General features: G+C 46.8%; 1 protein-coding gene across 14 annotated transcripts in view; it reads left to right on the forward strand.

Moving 5' to 3' along the window:
* Positions 1–11,293, forward strand: part of ABLIM1 (actin binding LIM protein 1) — a 289,693-nt gene extending 278,400 nt beyond the window's left edge. For 7 of the 14 annotated variants that reach the window (XM_087862674.1, XM_087862677.1, XM_087862672.1 and 4 more), the window contains one exon: positions 3,393–4,149. In XM_087862674.1, coding sequence (XP_087718800.1) covers positions 3,393–3,475 — 83 coding nt within the window. In that variant the 3' untranslated portion in view covers positions 3,476–4,149. Of the gene's footprint in view, positions 1–3,392; positions 4,214–5,144; positions 5,226–6,299 lie in introns of those variants that run through there. The other 7 variants (XM_087862681.1, XM_087862679.1, XM_087862682.1 and 4 more) reach the window with 4 other exon arrangements.
* Positions 11,294–20,324: the final 9,031 nt, after the last annotated feature.

Consider the following 20,324-nt stretch of genomic DNA (forward strand, 5'->3'; position numbering starts at 1 on the left):
GTAAGAGGAGAGATCACAACCTAACACTGAAGAAATACAAACAATTGTAAGAACATATCATGAGCAATTATATGCCAACAAATTAGGCAATCTGGAAGAATTGGATGCATTCCTAGATAAATATAAACCAAAACCAAAATAGGAAGAAATAGAAAACCTGAACAGACCTATAACCAGCAAGGAAATTGAAGCAGTAATTAAAAATCTCCCAACAAACAAGAGTCCAGGACCAGATGGCTTCCCATGGGAATTCTACCAAATATTTAAGGAGGAATTAATACCTATTCTTTTGGAGCTGTTTCAAAAAATAGAAAGGGAAGGAAAACTTCCAAACTTTCTATGAGGCCAGCATTACCTTGATCCCAAAGCCAGACAGAGGCCCCGCAAAATAGGAGAATTACAAACCAATATCCCTAATGAACACAGATGCAAAAATTCTCACGAAGATACTAGCCAATAGGATTCAGCAGTACATTTACACAGAAGACACAGACATGACCAAGTAGGATTTATTCCTGAGCTGCAAGGGTGGTTCAGCATCCAGAAATCAATCAGTGTGATACACTACATTAATAAAAGAAAGGGCAAGAACCATATGATCCTCTCAATAGATGCCGAAAAAGCATTTGACAAAGTACAGCATCCCCTTTCTTGATTAAAACTCTTCACAGGATAGGGATAGAGGGAATGTACCTCAATACCATAAAAGCCATCTATGAGAAGTACACAGTGAGTGTCATTTTCAATGAGGAAACACTGAGAGCTTTTCCCCTAAGGTCAGGAACAGGACAGGGATGCCCACTATCACCACTGTTGTTCAACATAGTACTGGAAGTCCTAGCCTCAGCAGTCAGGCAACAAAATAATGAATGAATGAATGAATGAATGAATGAATGAATGAATGAATGAATGGCATCCGAATCGACAGAGAAGAATTCAAACTCTCACTCTTTGCAGATGACATGATACTGTATGTGGAAAAACCAAAGACTCCAACCCAAAATTTCTAGAACTCATACAGGAATTCAGCAAAGTGGCACGGTATAAAATCAATGCACAGAAGTCAGTTGCATTTCTATACACCAACAATGAGACAGAAGAAAGGAGTTGATCCCATTTACAGTTGCACCAAAAACCATAAGGCACCTAGAAATAAACCTAACCAAAGAGGCAAAGGGTCTGTACTCAGAAAACTATAGAACACTCATGAAAGATATTAAGGAAGACACAAAGAAATGGAAAAATAGTCCATACTCATGGATTGGAAGAACAAATATTGTTAAGATGCCTGTGCCATCTAGAGCAATCTATACAGTCACTGCAATCCCTATCAAAATACCATCAACTTTTTTCACAGTGCTGGAACAAATAATACTAAAATTTGTATGGAACCAGAAAAGACCCCGAATAGCCAAAGGAATGTTGAAAAAGAAACCAAAGCTGGTGGCATCACAATTCCAGACTTCAAGCTCTATTACAAAACTGTAATCATCAAGACAGTATGGTACTGGCATAAAAACAGACACATCAATCAATGGAACAGAAAAGACAGCCCAGAAATGGACCCTCAACTCTTAAGAACTGTGGTCAACTGATCTTCGACAAAGCAGGAAAGAATATCCAATGGAAAAAAGACAGTCTCTTCAACAAATGGCGTTGGGAAAATTGTACAGCCACATGCAGAAGAATGAAACTGGACCATTTTTCTTACACCACACACAAAAATAGACCCAAAATGGATGAAAGACCTAAATGTGAGACAGGAATCTGTCAAAATCCTAGAGGGCAACAGGCAGCAACCCCTGTGACCTCGGCCACAGCATCTTGCTAGACACGTCTCCAAAGGCAAGGGAAACAGAGGCAACTTAAGATAAAAAGCTTTTGCACGGCAAAGGAAGCAGTCGACAAAACGAAAAGATAACCGACAGAATGGGAGAAGATATTTGCAAATGTCTTATCAGATAAAGGACTAGTATCCAAAATCTATAAAGAACTTATCAAACTCAACACCCAAAGAACAAATAATCCAATCAAGAAGTGAGCAAAAGACACAAACAGACATTTCTCCAAGGAAGACCTACAAATGGCCAACAGACACATGAAAAAATGTTCAACATCATCAGTCAGCATCAGGGAAATACAAATCAAAACCACAATGAGATACTACCTCACACCTGTCAGAATGGCTACAATTAAGTCAGGAAATGACAGATGTTGGCAAGGATGCGGAGAAAGGGGAGCCCTCCTACACTGTTTTTAGGAATGCAAGCTGGTGCAGCCACTCTGGAAAACAGTCTGGAAGTTCTAAAAAAGTTGAAAATAGAGCTACCCTATGACCCAGCAATTGCACTACTAGGTATTTACCCCAAAGATACAAATATAGTGATCTGAAGGGGCACCTGCACCCCAATGATTATAGCAGCAATGTCCACAATAGCCAAACTGTGGAAAGAGCCCAGATGTCCATTGAGAGATGAATGAATAAAGAAGAGGCGGTGTATATATATATACAATGGATTACTTCTCAGCCATCAAAAAAATGAAATCTTGCCATTTGCAATGACATGGATGGAACTAGAGGGTATTATGCTAAGCAAAATAAGTCAGAGAAAAAGACAATTATCATATGATCTCACTCATGTGGAATTTAAGAAACAAAACAGGATCATAGGGAGGAAAAAATAATACAAGATGAAATCAGAGAGGGAGACAAACCATAAGAGAGACTCCTAATCATAGGAAACAGGGTTGCTGGAGGGGAGGGAGGTGGGGGAATGGGGTAACTGGGTGATGTAAACAGCACTGGGTATTATATAAGTCCAATGAATCACTGACCTCTACTTCTGAAGCTAATAATACATTATATGTTAATTAACTGAATTTAAATAAAAAATCAATTAATTTAAAAAAAATCGAAAAGGGTCTCTACTGAAATGAGACCATGAGAAGCAGGGCGTTTAAGAATGAATTCATTGCTCCTGCCGTGTGTTGAGGGCTCGATGAGAGAGATATCTAGTGATACAGCGTGCCCGAAGCAAGACGTAGCACGGCTGTCAGGAATGCCCATGACTGAGTAAGAGACAGGGACAGGTTGGGGTGAGGGGAGAGAAGCTTCCAGTGATGCCTGCTGGAAATCAGAGAAGGCAGAAATACTTTCAGGGTGTCAGGGAAAGCTTTCATGAGGAAAGGGCATTTTAACTGATCACTGCAACTGGAGCAGGTGTTTCCTGGCTGTCGGGAGATCGGGAGGTAGTGTGGACAAAGACCCCCACAGAGGGGGATGTGGTGTGTTGGAGAATGTCTGGGGAACTGCAGTAGGATATGGTATGTTAATATTTCCATGTTTTTCTATGATCTTTCCCTTCTGATATTTTCTTTTTCTTTCTTTCTAGACTACCAGGTATGGAACACCGTCTCTCCCGAGTTGGCCACACCAGCAAAACAACCATGGCCCAATGCAGACATGGGTTGCTGATCCAGGGAAGGATTTCTGTTGAGAAGATCCTTATTTGGGTTGATCTGTCTGGTTCATTGGTCCATAGATGTGAGGAGCCATGAGGATCGGGCATGCCTCGTGCCAACGTCAAGCTGGCCCCGCAGGCCTTGGGGTTGTGGCATAAACCAGGCGAGGTGTCGGGGTGGGGGGGACACTTGCTCTGACCCAGTCCTCTCTGGGGTGAAAATGGACCAACATCAAGGGTCTGCTCAAATAGTTTTGCCTTTTAGTCATAACTGCTCAGTTACTTTTTGGTCCTCCCCTCCTCCTGTGGTCCCACATGAAAAGAAACTCTTGTCTTGGCCAAGAGGAAAGAGATGCTCTGGTACCATTCCAAAATCACCGAGTTGGCACTTTTTTGGTAGACCATATACTTTCATGTGTGGATTCTAAATTAGGAATTAGTCCGTAGTTAGTAAGCCAGGATCTGTCCCCAGCTTGATGATGAAAGAGCAGTATTCCCAGTATTCCTGCTTTCATGCAGCAAGGATCTCATTTTGAAAAATGTGTGGTGATTAAGATGACACATCTACAAAACTGAGGATTTGAGGCCCAAACAGGGAGTTTGGGGAGGCCCAGAGTCCCCCCCACAGCTCGCCATGCTGCCACGTGTTCTTCCTTAAACCAGCTTTTCTGTTGCAGACTCTCCCAGATGGCCACATGTCTGGGACGAGAATGGATCGAGGGGTATCAATGCCCAACATGTTGGAACCAAAGGCAAGTGCAGCCGTTCTCTCTGCTCTCACATGGGGACAGCAAACCGGGCATGATCCTGAAGAGATTTGGCTAGATTCTCTCTTTCCACCATTCTCAGTGTTGAGGCCCTCTTGCTTCCAGGCTGATGCATTAGACAGGCCATGTCACAAAGTACCTGGACACTCCCCTCATCTTGTCACACTGAGTCAACAGGTTTAAGTCCTCGCAGGGTGTGGTCCTGCTTGTTCACAGTGAAGCATCAGCACACCTCTCATAGCTATGAGCTTAGTACTCACTTGGCCCCTGCCGCGAGCACCACGAGGCATGCCCAGTGCTAAGTGGGGCAGCTGCCAACTACTCCAGATAGGGTGACCAAGACATCCCATTTGCCCAGGACTTTCCCAGTGTTAGCACTGAAAGTCTAGCATTCCAGAACCTTCTCAGTCCCGGGCCAACTGGGATGGTTGGTTACCCAAGCTCCAGACCACCCTGAAACTCCGGAGGGGTCTAAGTCTGTGCTCCCTAGGGACCATGACTGGGGCTTATTTCAGTGTCCTCCACCAGAACACTGCTTCTCGGTCTGCCTGTTTCTGTGAAATCATGAGCCTCTCATGGAACAAGACTGGTGAACCCTGCAGAGGTACCCTGGCCATATAAACCGTGTTCCTATCATTTTACTTCTAATTTTTACCTTTACCCCCAAGACATAGTAAGTTTGTATTTTTTCACTCAACAAAGCCTTCCAGAGGCACAGTGCTACATGAGACATGGTAAGTTGAGGAAATGTGTAAGAACTGGTCCCTGTCCACGGGATACGTGAGGAACACCCATCACTCAGATACCGGAATTACAATGTCTTAGAAGCTTATCTTGGGAATACTAAATTTTAGGTAGATTCTGCTTGTTAATAAAATAGCAGTGTTCTAGAAGAGGTGTTTTCTTTGCTCCTCAGATATTTCCGTATGAAATGCTGATGGTGACCAACAGAGGGCGCAACAAAATCCTGAGAGAGGTGGACAGAACCAGGCTGGAGGTAAACTCTAACTAACCAGTGCCGACCGCAGATCCCCACGCATTTCCCCCAGCTTTCTCCTAAGAAATGTTTCAATGAAGGCAAAAAAAAAAAAAAAAAAACAATGAAAAGAATCAACCTCATATGGTAGGTAGAACTAAGATAACGGGATTGAAAACCCGAATAATACACCCTTTACGAGATCAGCCTACATGTGTGGTAAAGCCCAGAAGATGAGCCAGGAGACACGGTGTGATTTTAGTTGTGTTCTGCGGAAGCTTGATTATGGCTGGTTTTGTAGAATGGAATCCCGTCCCCCTTCACATATCCCAGAGCCTGGGTTGAGCTCGTTGAGAGAGAGAAGGAAGTGCTCAGTAAAGAGGTTTGCCCTGGACAAGTTTGCCTCTTGGCTGTTTCCACGTTGCTCGCTGCAGGGTTATCTGGGTGCACATACTCAAGACCTCCTTAGACACGCAAGGCTGATCATACTTTTCCATCTGAGTGATTTTAATTAAGAAAAACTCTGGCTGCCAGTCTCATAAAGAAGCATTACTTTTCCCTGACAAAAGGCAGTACCTTGTATGTGAAGTCAGTCTGGCACAGAGAATAAAGGCTCCACTATCCTAAGGGAACTTTTTAGGAGGGATGACAGATGGAATCCATTCTCCTCATGGAGCAGGCCTCCAGCAGAACTCCTGCTGCTGCTGAGCCAGGAGGAAGCCCCAGGGCTCCCCAGACACCACTCTAGAAGTCTCTCTCTGGCTTTCTTATTGCTCTGGTCCATTTTCCCTGCATCTTCTCAGCATCCCAAGGGCCTGACGTGGAGTTGCCTCCAGCATAACGAATCCCCTTCCTATGCCCCTTCAGCATGTAGCGTACTACGATAAGCATTACCACTCCGCCAGCTCCTTTGTCTGCTGGGGAGGCTGCCTCACCTGGGCCAACCAGGTAAGGAGCCAGTTGGTCCCGTGCCTGCTAACCAGCCTCCGAGCTAAACTCGTCTGCCATCATTCTGCCTCACTCTTCAGAATGATCGCTTGTAGGCTCGAGAGGATGGCCCTCAGGACTGACCACTGTTCTTTCTCCCACCCACAGCGCCACTTAGCCCCAGAAGTGTTTCGGGAAATCTTTGGAATGTCCATACAGGAATTTGACAAGTTACCTCTTTGGAGACGCAACGACATGAAGAAGAAAGCGAAACTCTTCTGAGCTCCCCCGCGTAGACAGCAGTTAGGAAAAGGACTGGCATGGCGGTGACATGTAGGATGTTGTGTTGAGGCCCAAACTTGATTGGAGAATTTGCAAACTACTGTCCCTCCACAACAGCAAAACAGGAAGCCTGATTAAAACACCCATGAGCCAAATACCGGGCCCACCACCGGCAACACTTGCCAAGAAGTAACGGGGTCGAAATTTCCGTGTTCCGCACACTCAACAGTAGTGTTCACATGTGACCTTTTGGCATCACCTTATGTACACGACAGGGGTTACTCCTTTCACTTCCTTTCACTGTTGTCTCACAGGAGTGCCGACCGTATGGGTCAGAGCCAGCAAGTGCCCTTAGGGTCCCGCGTGGAAAAAAGCAGTTGTAATCGTTCCAAAGTAGGAATATATTTATTATGTAGCACCGTGGCAAAGAAGAAAGAGCCTAAGGGACGTATCCATGTGGTCGCACCACTTTGCACACCCCTGTCCTCACTGGCCTCATGAGGCCCGGCCTGGGCCCCCGCAGGATGGAAATCAGAGTCGGGAAACTGGGCAGCTCTGTGGGAGTGGGCTGAAGGGCAGCCAAGGTCATTTTTAACAAGCTCCTTTTTCTCTACTCTTTGCTAGGACCTGGTTGGCAAATTACTTAGCTATTACTAAAAAAAGAGAGAGAGAGAAAGAGAGGGAAAAGGAATGAAAGGAGTATCTCCCTTAATTCTTTTTCTGCTTCACCTGGTGCACTTCGTTCTGCCTCCCCACCAAGGATGGGAGCTGTCACAGGCCCCCATGGAAAGGAAAGGAAAGGGAGAAATGATCTCCCGTTATGTGCTGTTAGATGATTTTTGCCCCAGGGCCACAGCACTCTTGGCAAAAAAAAAAAAAGAAAGAAAGAAAGAAAGAAAGAAAATTCTGTGTCCCGCCAATGCAAGTTCTTCCACCCTGCATCCTCTGCTCCTCACCCAGCGTCCTCTGAATCTGATCAAGCCCACATGGATTTTGGATTTTTTGGAGGTCTTTTCAGTAGTAGGCTAAGGAAAGGCATGCTTTCCGCTTGGAAATCTCTGCAACTCCAGGGTATATTGCCTCAGATTGATTTCATTTGGCCTTTTCAGCTTTCCTTCTTGCCCAACTCTGTTGACTTCACGGCGTGTGTGTGTGTGTGTGTGTGTGCACGGAGTGTGTAAGTGACCGCACCCAGGGTGGTGTGGGGAGTCCGCACGTTCTTGTACATTTCTCTGCTTGAATGTTTGTGCTGCTGTGCTGCAGCTTCTGAGGACCGTTTGCACACGTGCGCATGACTCAGAGGTCAGGATTGAGGCTAAACCGCACCCGACAGGGCATCCTTCGTGGAAGGGTGTCAGTGTCAGAAGCCAGCGTCCCCCGCGATCCATGTAGCTCGGGTCAGCAGCACGGTGAAGATCCCAGACCTCAGATGAGGCTGTACGTGGATATTGGAGCATTACACCCGAGTCCACAAATTCAGCAACCCAAGATTCAGAGGGGAGCCTAGGATTTCACCAAAACCCCATCACGATTCCTGGACGCCTCTGGCCGTGACTCAAGTGAGCGGTGAGGTGGACAAGGGAGGGTATCTCCATCCAGCTCCACGCATGGGTGGTTTTCACCTTTATTCTCGTGCTTTGGGGGCTCTGCCTAGGAATTTAAACTCTGCTTTAAAGCCAAAGGAGAAATCATTTGAATTCTCTTCCTATGCCACTACTAATAAAAGCTCAGAAATTCTTCCTGCTGCCACCAAGTATTCGAATAGTTAGTAGCTGATCTCCCTGTTAAAAAGCCAAGTAAAAATAGTTTCAGAAACTGTGCTGCAGACCTCTAACTTGGGACCCACTCGGTCACCTGGGTGCTGTGACGAGCTCTGTGATGGCTTTACAGCCTCTCCTGTGCTCATCCCGAAGGGATCGAAAGCTGCCTGTCCTTTCGGTGCTGCACACTGAATGTTTGAGGACTGTTCTCACAAATACGAGTGTGTGGGTGTGGGGGTGTGGGTGTGGGTGTGTGTGTGTGTTGGACCTACTAACATATTTTGCAAATGATTCTGATGGAGCAGACGTGAGACGACCAGCTCCTCCTTGGGCTGAAGCCCCAGACTGCAACTTTGCAGTTCGGTGCCTTCAGTGGCCTCGTGCTTTAATTCAATATTTCTGCTGTCCCATCTTCGCTCTGACCTCTCCGGCAGTGGCAGCCTCAGTACAATGCCTGCGTATCCTAGTCCTTGCTTTGCTCTGGCAAAGTGTGAGGAGTGCGGACCGTGGTGCATTCCCAGTAATCAAGAATGAGGATGGCCAGATGGGTCCCAGTGCTAAGCTGGTGGAGAGAATTTTTTCATTACGGGGACCATAAAGGACCCTCAACATTGTCATGAGTTATGACCCATGCACATGCCGAGCAAATGTCAGTGCAAGACAAATTGCAATGATAGTTAAAGATCTGAACCCAAAACCTCTCCCACCCATAGGGAAACTCTACTTTTCTTATCTTTTTTGAATTCAGTTCTGCATCCAACTTGGGGGTGGGGGGTGGGGTGGGAAGCTTCTTTCCATAGCAAGTGTATTAGCTAATTTAAACTATACCGTGCAAAAATGCATTACCAGAAAATGTCAGTAGCCTCCTGTCTACAAACAGAGTGGTGCTATGCTCTGGGGAGGGGTCGTGGGAAACCATAATGTGGACTGGTTTCCCCAAAACTCCACTCCCAGCAGAAGGCTCCAGCTGGAGGGATGGGTCATGGGGCCACCTGGTTCTCCTAACTGCCAAATCTAATATATGGGCTACAATGGCCTCTCCTTTTTTTTTTTTTTTGTTTTTTTTTTTTGTTTTGTTTTAAACTGGGCTCAGCATGCTTGTCCTCAAAATGTCCAGGCCACTGTACAGGAGCTCAGTGTTCTCTGCCTGAACCCCACTCTGCATTGCACATAAAAATTCAGTTGTTAACGCAGTCCAAGGAACAGGGATTATTCACTCCAGGGGAGGACGTCCACACGTGGCAAACCTTCCTGGTACATACCCAAAGGGCTACATTTTTGAGCGTTGGGCTTATTTGTGATTCTTTAAGCCACAACGCCTGCGCGAAGCAAAAGAGGCCTCTGACAGCGTGAAAGTCAGTGCTTCCTTTAAAGTTTCTTCCAGAAGAGCCAGGATACCATATTTCTTCTTCCCGTGTGATTAAAGATGAGACCTTAAGAGCACGTGGGAATTTGTATAGCCAGCTATGCATCTGTATTTCAGTTTGAGTTAGTTATGAGATGTCCTTAATGTGACTTCTTCGGTGACTAAAGAGAAACTGCCTGTTCTCTGAAACTTCCAACAGAAAAGCCAGGGTTAATGGGTCATACGGTGCACACTCCCTCTGCCACTTATCCTCTCAATCTGGTGATGGCCGTCAACTCTACTTCGAGAAGTCTTGCTGGAAATGTTTATAAAACTTTCACCTAATTTCTTTACACTTTCAAGCAAACACCTTTTTCTAAAGAATTGCTTCTCAGATGATTATATAAAATATGTATGCTTTTGCAAGTTAAAAAAATGGAATTAACCACTTTTGACTAGGTAGGTCTTTCTAAAAATTATTTCGAAAAGCTTGGTGTTAGCATTCTGTGCGTTGAAGGGGCAGGCGAGCCCTCTGTCTGTCAGGAAAGGTGGTGGAAGGACGTGAACTCCATGTAATCCTCCCCACCCCCTGCGTCCTCCAAGGCAAGCTCAGTTTTTACAAATCACGTCTTCTACATTACTGGTCACTGTTTAACCTACCCTTCCTAGGCCAGCCTTGACCTGACTTGATCTTTAAAATTATTCTTTTGACAAACCAAGTGTTTGTGAGTAAACCTTACAGCTCACTTGTTAGTACTCCCTTTTGAAGAATGTTCTATTCAGAGAAGAGATTATTTCAGGCTTGAGATTTTTGCTGTGACACCAGCTTATTGTGATAACGTACATTAAGGAAACTAGCCAACTATGCTATAATGAAAGAAAGAGAAACTTTTACTCTGGCTTAAAAAAAAAAAATCAGCCTTTCCATTTGCTGCCCAGGAAGCCATGAGGAGATGGTGATTGATGTGCTTTGCATATGGATTTTTATGTTTTCATGTGGGTGAGTTTAATTTAAGGCAAACTCGAAAGGGGGAAGCGGTCAATTTCAGCTGAAAGAAACTTTCTAAACAGTCTATGTAAACACAGCAAAATTAAACAAATGCAACGTTTTCTGATGGTTGGTGTAATGGACTGGCAGTTGTTATCATTAAATGAAATTCATCCCAAAAGTGTCTCTCTCAAGAGCGAAGATCTCGCGAGTCGCTTTCGGAACCCATTCACCAAAGGTAGCGGGAGACAATACCGTATCCACTACGGTTCAGAAAGGTGGGGAGCCGCTTAATGATTGTATATGCCTGTTTCCTGATCCCATGGAAGAGAAAACAAGTGTCCACAATATTGATGTTCCTTTTGGGTTCTATGTACAGACCCGTCCAGTAATGTGTGTGGTGTCTGTGAGTTGCCGACAATCCTGCATCAAATCTCTTGGAGTCCTTTCAGTTTAAGTTCAGTTTAATGGAATTTTCTTGCAAGTGTCAGAAGACATCCAGTTCTTCCTTCCCTCCCCTTTCAGAAATATGAAAGTGAGTATTTGGAAGAACCGCTGTGTACAAGATGTGTTGTGTCCCCCGTGAAAGTGAGTGGGTGTCCGTCCGCGCCCCGCAGACCGCGGACTACTGCAGAGGCAGGAGCGGCCCGCTGGCCCCGCGTTGCCGTGCTTGACAGTCCGACCTGCTCCATGCTCCTGTGCAAGCAGCGCTCGCCGCTCCCCGCCCTGTCCTCTCGTCACTGCTGTACACTCACCACTCAGTGAATAAAGTGTGTGCTTTATTCTATTCCCAAACGCCTCTGCGCCGTGTTTCTTTCTTGCTCCCCTGCGCCCTTTAAAGGTCTGTCCCGTCGGAAGAAGTACCAGTCCGACTTCCAATGACCCAGCACAAAACCAGAATCAAACCAAAGCCTTAGGAATGCATTTTTAGCACACAGGAAGGCTGTTGAGGGCGGACATGCAACCAGTAGCAATGGTATGTTCCAGGACTATTTGTGCAGTAATACAGACCAAATTGACCAAGCTGACTAAAGGGAAAATGTTTATTTTTTAGAGGGCAAGCACGTGAGCGGGGTTGGAGTGGGGGGAGGGAGGGAGAATCTCAAGCAGACTCCCTGCTGAGCGCAGAGCTCCCAGGGCTCCATCTTAACAATCCCGAGATCACGACCTGAGCCGAAATCAATAGTCGGTCACCCAACCCACTGAGCTACCCAGGCGGCCCTCAAGGGAAAATATCCAAAAACCATTGGGCTGTGCTGGTCTACCTGGTGTTTGGTTTTGTGACGCAGAGCAGTGACAGTCTCATCTTCTGGACAAGAAGGGGGAATTGAGGAAGTTTGAGGCCAAGAGCTTCTGAACCACTGTAAGTGTAGGCTACTTACTAGAAACTGCAGTGCAATGGTAGAAATACATCTTCTAGAGCTTTGACCTCCCCTGCGTTATCAGACTTGAAGAAAGTCTTCTAGATTTTGATTTACATGTTATTCTCACTGCCACAATTTTGGGCCTGCTAGAAAATGCAAGGATGTATTTAGACTCGAGGTGGCCTATTCTGACCATAGCCATTCTCCTGCATGCCTCTTGTCTCTTCAGTTCAGGCTGCTATTAACAGACTTCCATAGACAGCAAACATTCATTTCTCATATTTCTGGAGGCAGGGCAGTCCAAGATCAATGTGCTGGCAGATGTGATGTCTGGTGAGAATGTGCGTGGTTTATAGATAGCCACATGGCAGAGAGAGTGCGAGAGGAAGCAAGCTCTTCTGTCTCTTATTATAAGGATGCTAATTCCATCCTGAGGGCTCCACCTTCGTGATCTAATTACCAGAGGCCTTGCCTCCTAATGCCATCCCACTGGGGATTGGGATTTTGACATGTAAATTTGGGGGGTGGAGGGGACCCAAACATGCAATCCATAACACCTGTCCGGGGGCCAGTCACACTAGCATTCACGTGGACCCTCATCACACAGCCAGAAACAGACTGTGCTCCAGACGGTTGGCACGTTTAGTTTACTAGTACAGAAAACAGGTCAGGAGGCCCAGCTAGAGGCCTGTGTTCCATTCACTTCCGTCTCCGCCTGCGCGGGCATCACCACTCTGGGCTCTGATGACCTCAGTCAGGTTTACCTTCGGCCCTTATCTTGAGCTCTCTGTGGCTTTTGCCACTATGATCACCTTTTCATTGAAGGCTGACTTCCTGGGTCAGTTCAGTGGTTAGCCCTCAGACACAGCCAAGGTCACAGCCCATGGCCCTCGCCTCACCCACTGCCGTCCCTCCCACAATGCCCCACCTTCGACTCGCGCCCTCCAGCTCTTCCAAACCACTGCAAGTTTCCTGAACTACACCGTGCCCTCTCCCGCCTCTGTAGCTTTGGGACAGCATTTCTCCCCTACGATGTCCAGTTCTTCAAGGAGGTGGAGAGCAGAAGGATCTGGCCCCTGGGACAGGAGGTAATGGCAACACTGACTGTTTGAAATCAGTCATCCGTAGCTCTTTGGAGTTACCCATGTGAATTTCCCATGGGCTCTGTTGGCCCCGAATCAAAGACAAGCCTGAGTTCACACCCCCCCTAAGAGCCTGCCTTGATGAGCCCAGCCCAACCTGCCCCAGGAAATTCTTGGCACGCCTATGGTTGAACATCACGTGTGACGCTTTGCCAACGTTGCCTAGTACTGCTAGCTTTGAGTGTTTCTGCTCCTCTGTCGAACTGCGGTGAGGTCTCTCTTGAGTGCCAGGGCCTCTGTGAAACAGCCCTCCAAGACAGGTCATGGTTGCTCTGCTGTACAGGTAAAGAAATCAAAGCTCAGCAGCTAATGAAATATGGCTGACCGTCAACTAGTAAGCCGTAAACTGGAATTACTGAGGCCTGTCTTCAAATCCCGTACTGTTCTTTGCATCTCCATGACCTTCTGAAGGCAAGGACTGTGTCTCCCACACTCCAAATCTCCCGGGGTGCACTGCAGAGAGGAGGTTCTCTGTGTGAGACCGGTCAGTTCCCTTCACTAGGCTGTGAGCCCCATCACTGCTGCCAAGGTGCTAGTATGAGCAAGCTTGGGGGGAACTCACTAACTCTGTGTCTTAGGGCCGGTGATTTCACCTCCCGAGGCCTCAAGTTGTTCATCTGCAAAATGGACAAAACACTAATGCCCATCAGAAGACTGTGGCTACATTTTAACTCCTGTCGAGCACCACACAGTACCCAGGACATAGTAATTGCTCAAGGAACATCATCAGTGATCTTTATGAAGAGTAATCGGCCACTTAGACTTGAAGAACCCCATAAATTCTAAGCCTCGGTCTCCTCATCAGTAAATTAGGAGTGAATACCTGCGTTCTGGCTACACTCTGGGGTTGTTAGGCCAGATAAAGCAAGGTGGAGTGCTGAGACACAGGAAAGCGTTACACTGATAGGTGGTGTTGGGGAATGAGGGTTTCTAGGTCCTATGTTAAATAGTTTCATCACTCAAGAACTTTAGTTTTTGTTCTGGGCTTTTCCTCCCCCAGTCTTTTATAAATACTGCAGCATGAAAGCAAGCCCACAACTTCTTTTATATGCTTCAATAACAGCCTGCTCTCTGTCCAATAATACTGTAGGACTGAGATCCTCTGAAGAGGCGCCAGGGAATAGTAATACCAGAAAGTACTACACAGCCGCTGAGTGCCGGCTATGGGGTCAAACTGTCTGGGGTTTGGGTTCCAGCTCCACCAGTAATTAGCTGTGTAACTCCTGACAATTTGCTTCACTTCTCTAAGTCTCAATTTCCATTTCTATAAAAGAGGAGGAATAATAGCTACCTCGAAGGGTTCTTGTGAGCCTCCTGTACAGGCCCTGGCATCATACAAGATGAACACTCAAGCATCAGCTTTTATTTTAAAAAAAAGCCGCTGCCATGTAATAAGGAGCCGTCTGTGCCCAGCCCTGAGCTAAGTGTATCATGTGGTTTACTCCATACAGCTCTTTGCATTACCCCTCCGCCCGCACCCCCAACTCCCCAGTTTCAAGTTCAGCATGTAGACAAGTGTCAAGCAGAGAAGGGCTCGGGTGCCCCCACGGGTAATGTGGCCAGCTGTGGTGGCAGGCTGCTCAAAACAGAAGCATCTCAAGGGGTCATCTTGGGGCTCAGCTCTTCCCAAGGGGTTTCGAAGCTATTGGGCCCCAGTGCTTCCTGGGTCAGGAGGATTTCCCTAAGCTACATCAGGAATACTTAGAAACACCACCTGCAGAAGAGCTGAGACTCCTTTTCATGAAAGACGGCTTTGCTTCCAGAAAGATCTTTCTCACTGTATTACTTCAAAACAACCAAGGCAGCAAAGGCTGAGCTGCCAGTCCTTACAGTATTGGGGCACATTTCCTCAGCTCCAGAAAGCCACCAGTCCTACTCAGCCCCTCCTGCCCATCATGGGAAGGGGGTTCCTCCTCTCTGCGGGGCCAGCCCTGCCTGGGTGTGTCGCCAGCCCTGCCCTGTTGGACGCGCTTATTGTTGGCCGGAAAGCCCTGGGAAGGGTGGGGACTTGGTGCTGGCAGCTTTTGAGAAAGCCCAGGGTGGTCAGAGGACTTGTGCCCAAAACTTCTGGGAATCCCAACCCCGTGCTTGAGAACCTGTCTCCACACCCTAAATTTCCTTCCCCACCGCCCCCTCCTCCCGTGGTAGCCCAGGACTCTGACCAAAAGTCAGAGTCTTCCCCTTCCACTCCTACAGCCCTCAGGGGTGGGTTGTAGTGAGTCAGGGCTCTGGAGGACAGGGTGATATGTCCACATTTAGTTTACTTTCTAATCTCAGCTGGATAAAAATGCTCTCTGGGCCCCACCATTGCCATTGTACTAAGTACAATGGCCGCCCCTAGAGAGGTTTTTCCATATTTATTTGTGCTGTCCCCCTGCGGCTGTGTCTTAACTCAGCCCTTCCCCTCAGATAAAAAGAAAAGTTGGCTTGGGAGAACCTTTCCTCCAAAGCAGAAGTAGTTTCTGCTTTGCCCTTAGCATGTTTTAGTGGTGGGACCTCCCAGAACATCGCTGAGGGCCTGGAGGCTTGGGTGGCTTCCAGACACGGAGTTTGGGAATCTGACTCAAGGTGCAGGAGTCCGGATGATAAGGAGAGGGTGGATGGTGGCAGCAGCAGACATTCGGTGAGGGCCTCTGGAATGCCAGGCACTGGGCTAGGTACTTGGTGTACATTATTTCACTTCATCTGCGAAGGGTAAACCCAGGACTGGGAGAGGCCCCCTGGCAAGTGGGTAGGCTTCTAACCCCTCCCCTCAGGTCCAAAAGCCACATTCCTCCGAAGGCTGTCATAGCTCTCTGGGGTCTCCGTGTTAGCACGTGGTTTTCTAATGATTTGCCAAAAGGGCCATCTTTGCAAAGACAAATACCAGCCTCTGTCGGCAAGGTGGAGGCTGGCCATGAATAACACTTTGTTCTAAACTGGACAGATGTTGGCACAGAAAGAAAAGGTCCTTTCGTTCCTGCTTTTGTGTTGGAACATTCTTCTTGTAATGGAAGCTAGAAAATGTTCATGGTGGTTACTTCCCATCAGATAGGAGCAAAAATCAGCTGGATTCTCCTGGGGGTTTTTTGTTTTCGTTTTTGCTTGAATAGAACCATTACTTCTGTTCTCCACGTAAAAACAAGGTGTTTCAGACAGTTCACAGTAAATTGCTGGTACGTATTCATCATTAATCAAATGTCTTCCACCAAATGTGCGCTCTTGTGTGCATTACCAGTGATCCCTGCCAGCACTATGGTTGAAGGGCATATCAGAGGCGACGCAAATCAGAGGTTCCGCGATTTGTCCGGGCTCCCTTAGCATCCTGTGGAAACAGCCAAGAAGGTTGGGCCCAGGTCTAACTACAAAGCTCAGTTTCAGTCCACAAGGAGATTCTGATTCAGTAGTTCTAGGGTGGGAGCCGAGAAGCTGTATCTTTAAACAAAATTGGAAACGTGCCATGGGATTCTGATGGTCCACCAGGACTGGGAACCTCTGCCTGCTCCGGCTCCACGAGGCATAGTCTCGGGTCCAGAGCAGAGCTGGTCTGTGACTAAGCCGAGCATCTGTCACCGAGCTCCTAATTCATGGAACCAGCAGTCAGACAAGGCCTGGAAGGCTGCCCTTACAGAGAGGCCTAGGGTCCCCAGGGGCCTCCTACAGGGGGAACAGCACTGTCCTTCAGCACCCCTGGAGCCCAGCCCTCGGAGTAGATGCCATCAGAATCCACTCAAATGTCGCCTCGTTTGCAAGAAGATTAAGGAGATGGTCTCCACTGAAAGAGAGAAGCCTGAGATAAGAGAGAACCAGTCAGGCTCCCTGGTGCTGAAAGGGAAAACAACCCGCTGGCATCTCTTCTCCCTTGCTCTGCCCACAACTGTAAGAAACCTCCAAGTGTTGAAAAATGGCCTAGAAATCCTGTTTTTGTATCAGATGACTTATTTTTTTCTTTTCCCAGTGCGCTCACTGTTTCTTTGGCCTATTGTGTGCTAGCAGGGTCCGTGGAAAGAACTCCAGTCTTAAGTTTTCTACTGAAACAGTCACTCCAGGGAAATTTGGTGACTATCTTCAGGGCCTGGCTGGAGCGGGAGTAAGAACCAGGAAGCCAGGACTTGTGATGACAAATTCTTCTTTTACATGAAAGCAGTTGTTTTTATTTATTTATTTCAAGTAATCTCTATGTGGGGCTTGAACTCACGACCCTGAGATCAAGAGTTGTGTGCTCTACCAACTGAGCCAGCCAGGCACCCCCTAGTTGTTTTTATTTTTGAACCTTAATATATGAAAGCATCGATAGTGGGTTGAAATAGTGAACCCCCAAAAGATAAGTCACCCAGAACCTCAGAATATGCCCTTATTTGGAATAAGGATCTTTGCAGATGTAATGAAGGCAAGGATCTGGAGATGAGATCATTCTAGATTCAGGTGGGCCCTAAATCTAATGATGAGGGTCCTTACAAGAAACCAAAAAGAAGACGACATAGGGGCGCCTGGGTGGCTCAGTTGGTTAAGCATCTGCCTTCAGCTCAGGTGATGACCCCAGGGTCCGGGGATCGAGAACTGCCTTGGGCTCCTTGCTCAGCAGGGAGTCTGCTTCTCTCTCTCCCTCCACCCCTCGCCCTGCTTGTGCTCTCTCTCCATCTCTCTCAAGTAAGTAAATTGAAGAAAAAGAGGATGATGACACAGAGATACATGCAAAGAAGCTCATGTGAGGACAGGGCAGAGATCCTCTTTATGCGGCCACAAGCCCCGGAAGGCCGGGAGCCACTGGAAGCTGGAAGAGGAAGGAATCTTCTAGAGCCTTTAGTGGGAGCACGGCCCTACCCACACCTTGATTTGGGACTTTTGGACTCTAGAACTCTGAGAGAATAAATTTCCATCTGGGACTCTTGAATAGAGAAGTTTCTTTTCCTACTCCCCATGTAGCCCAAAAGCGAATGTTACATGAAAACTCATGTTCAGGGGGGGAAAAGTGCAACGAGTGGGACAAGAGAGGGGAACGAATGAAAAGTGGCACTGGGAGCTCACCCCTTATCCTTCTATCCTTCCTATCCTGATTTTACTAGTTGTGCTTATTTCCCTTAATTCTCAATGGCATAACCAACCCTAAAGCCATCCTAATATCTCATTTTAAAATTTCAGTGACATCTATTCAGCACCTAAAGGGAGAAATGTGATGCTTGGTGTCGTGGAAAATATGAACGTGAATCAAATCAGGGGTAGGGCTAGGGTGGGTCACGTGAGGGGCGGGGCCTCACGGCCGAAGAAGAGCTCCCTCCTAGGTCATGCACCTGCCGACCCCGAGAAGACACAGTCCCTGCCCTCAACAAGCTGAAAGGCTGGGGAGAGGCACAGATGAGTCAACCGTAGATTAGATTTGGGACCCAAAGCAGATGAAAAGTTCACAAGCTAAAATAGAAATCAAAGTAGACCAAAGACCTAAACGCAGACCCTAGCCCTGTACAAGTTCTGGAGAAAATGTTCATGACCCAGAATGGGGCAAAAAGTTCTCAGATGCGACACCAAAAGCACGATACACAAAATATTAAAAAGTAATAAATTGGTCTTAATCAAAATTAAGAACTTCTGCTTTTCGAAAGCTGCCTTAGAGAGAATGGAATAACAAGCCTCAGCTGGGAAAATAATACACCTTACAAATCACCTATCTGATAAAGGACTGGAATCCAGACTCCGTGAGAATTCCCGTACACCAGGGGCTGGTGAGGGTGCGGGGCCACCAGGGTTCTCACGTGCTGCTGGCCGGAAGGCAACATGATGCAACCGCTTTGAAAAAGAGTTCGACAGTTTCTTATAAAGTTAAACCTTCAGTTGTCATATGGCCCGGAATCCCATTGCTAGGTATTTCAAGTAAAACTAAAAACCTTGGGTCACATATAAACTGGTACATAAGTATTTATGCTGACTTTATTCAAATTGCCAAACATCCCAAATGTTCTTTAACTGGGGAATGGATAAGCAGCTAGGATTCATCCACACGGTGGAATAGTACTCAGCAATGAAAAAGGAATGCTTCACCACCACAGCACTGGGGAAGGGCCAACGCATGTGTGAAAAGAAAGGAGAGTCAGACTCAAAAAAAGTTACATAACGTATGATTAGATTTGTATGATATTCTGGAAAAGGTGAAACTATAGGGACAAAAAAACCACAAATCAGAGGCTTCTATGAGACGGGAGGGGGAGGGTTGGCTACAAAGGGGCACATGGAAATTTGGGGGGTGGTGAAATGGTCTGCCTCTTAAATGCGGTGGTGACTACCTGACTGTAGACATTTGTCAAAACTCACAGAACTGGGGGCACCTGGCTGGCTCAGTCAGTAGAGCACGCGACTTCTAGTCTCAAGATGGTGAGCTCAAACCCCATGCTGGGCATGGAGCCTACTTTAAATCAATCCATCGGTCGATCAATCGATTCTTACAGAACACTCAAAAGGGTGAATTTTGCTATATGTAAATTATACCTTAATTTTTAAACATCCCCCCCAAAAGACAGAAAAACAGTTCAAGTCAACACATTTTCAATGGCAATACTTTTGTGTTGGGCCCTGGGAGATGTTATAAAAGAAACGTGATCCACATCCAGTCGTGAGAGGCTGATAGCCTTGCTGGAAAGCCGGCACCGTGCTAAGCACTTGAGATACAATTGTGAGCAGACATTGATTGTATAATCCCACAAATGTAAATGGAGGGCATAAGTGTGCGAAGAATTGCTTCTGATTAATTCCCAATTGATTCTAGAACGTCAGCAAAGCCTCCTCTGGGGAAAGCTTCTCTTTGAGTCGCTAGGCCTGGGCACGGGCTGCAGTGGGGTGCGGGATGGGAGAGCTGAGGGTGTGCAAAGGGTGATGGGTAAGTTTCTGGGTGGTGCCACGCCGTAGGTGGCGGAACCAGTAGTGTATTTGGAGAAGGAGCAGATTTGGGGCGGGGGGAAGATCACGAATTCAGCCTAGGAACGGGAGTGGAGCTACAGGAAACAGTGGACCCAATAGAACTGAAAACGTGCGTCTGGCATGAAAACTTGGACCTAAGTGTTTATAAGGGCACTATTCGTAATAGACCAAAAGTGGAACAACTCAAATGTCCATCAACTGCTGCGTGGATAATAAAATGGGATCTCTCCATACAATGGAGTATTATTTAGCAACAGAGAGAAATGAAGTACTGATATCTGCTCCCACGTGGGTGAGCTTGACAACATTATGCTAAGTGAAAGAAGCCAGGCACAAAAGACCATGGAATGGAATAGTCTTTAGGAATATTGTATTATATGACATTTCCAGAACAGGCAGATCTATTGAGTCAGAAAATAGTTTG

Source organism: Ursus americanus, chromosome 6 (assembly GCF_024610735.1).
Source record: "Ursus americanus isolate L20-20 chromosome 6, mUrsAme1.1.p, whole genome shotgun sequence".
Classification (NCBI taxonomy): Eukaryota; Metazoa; Chordata; class Mammalia; order Carnivora; family Ursidae; genus Ursus; species Ursus americanus.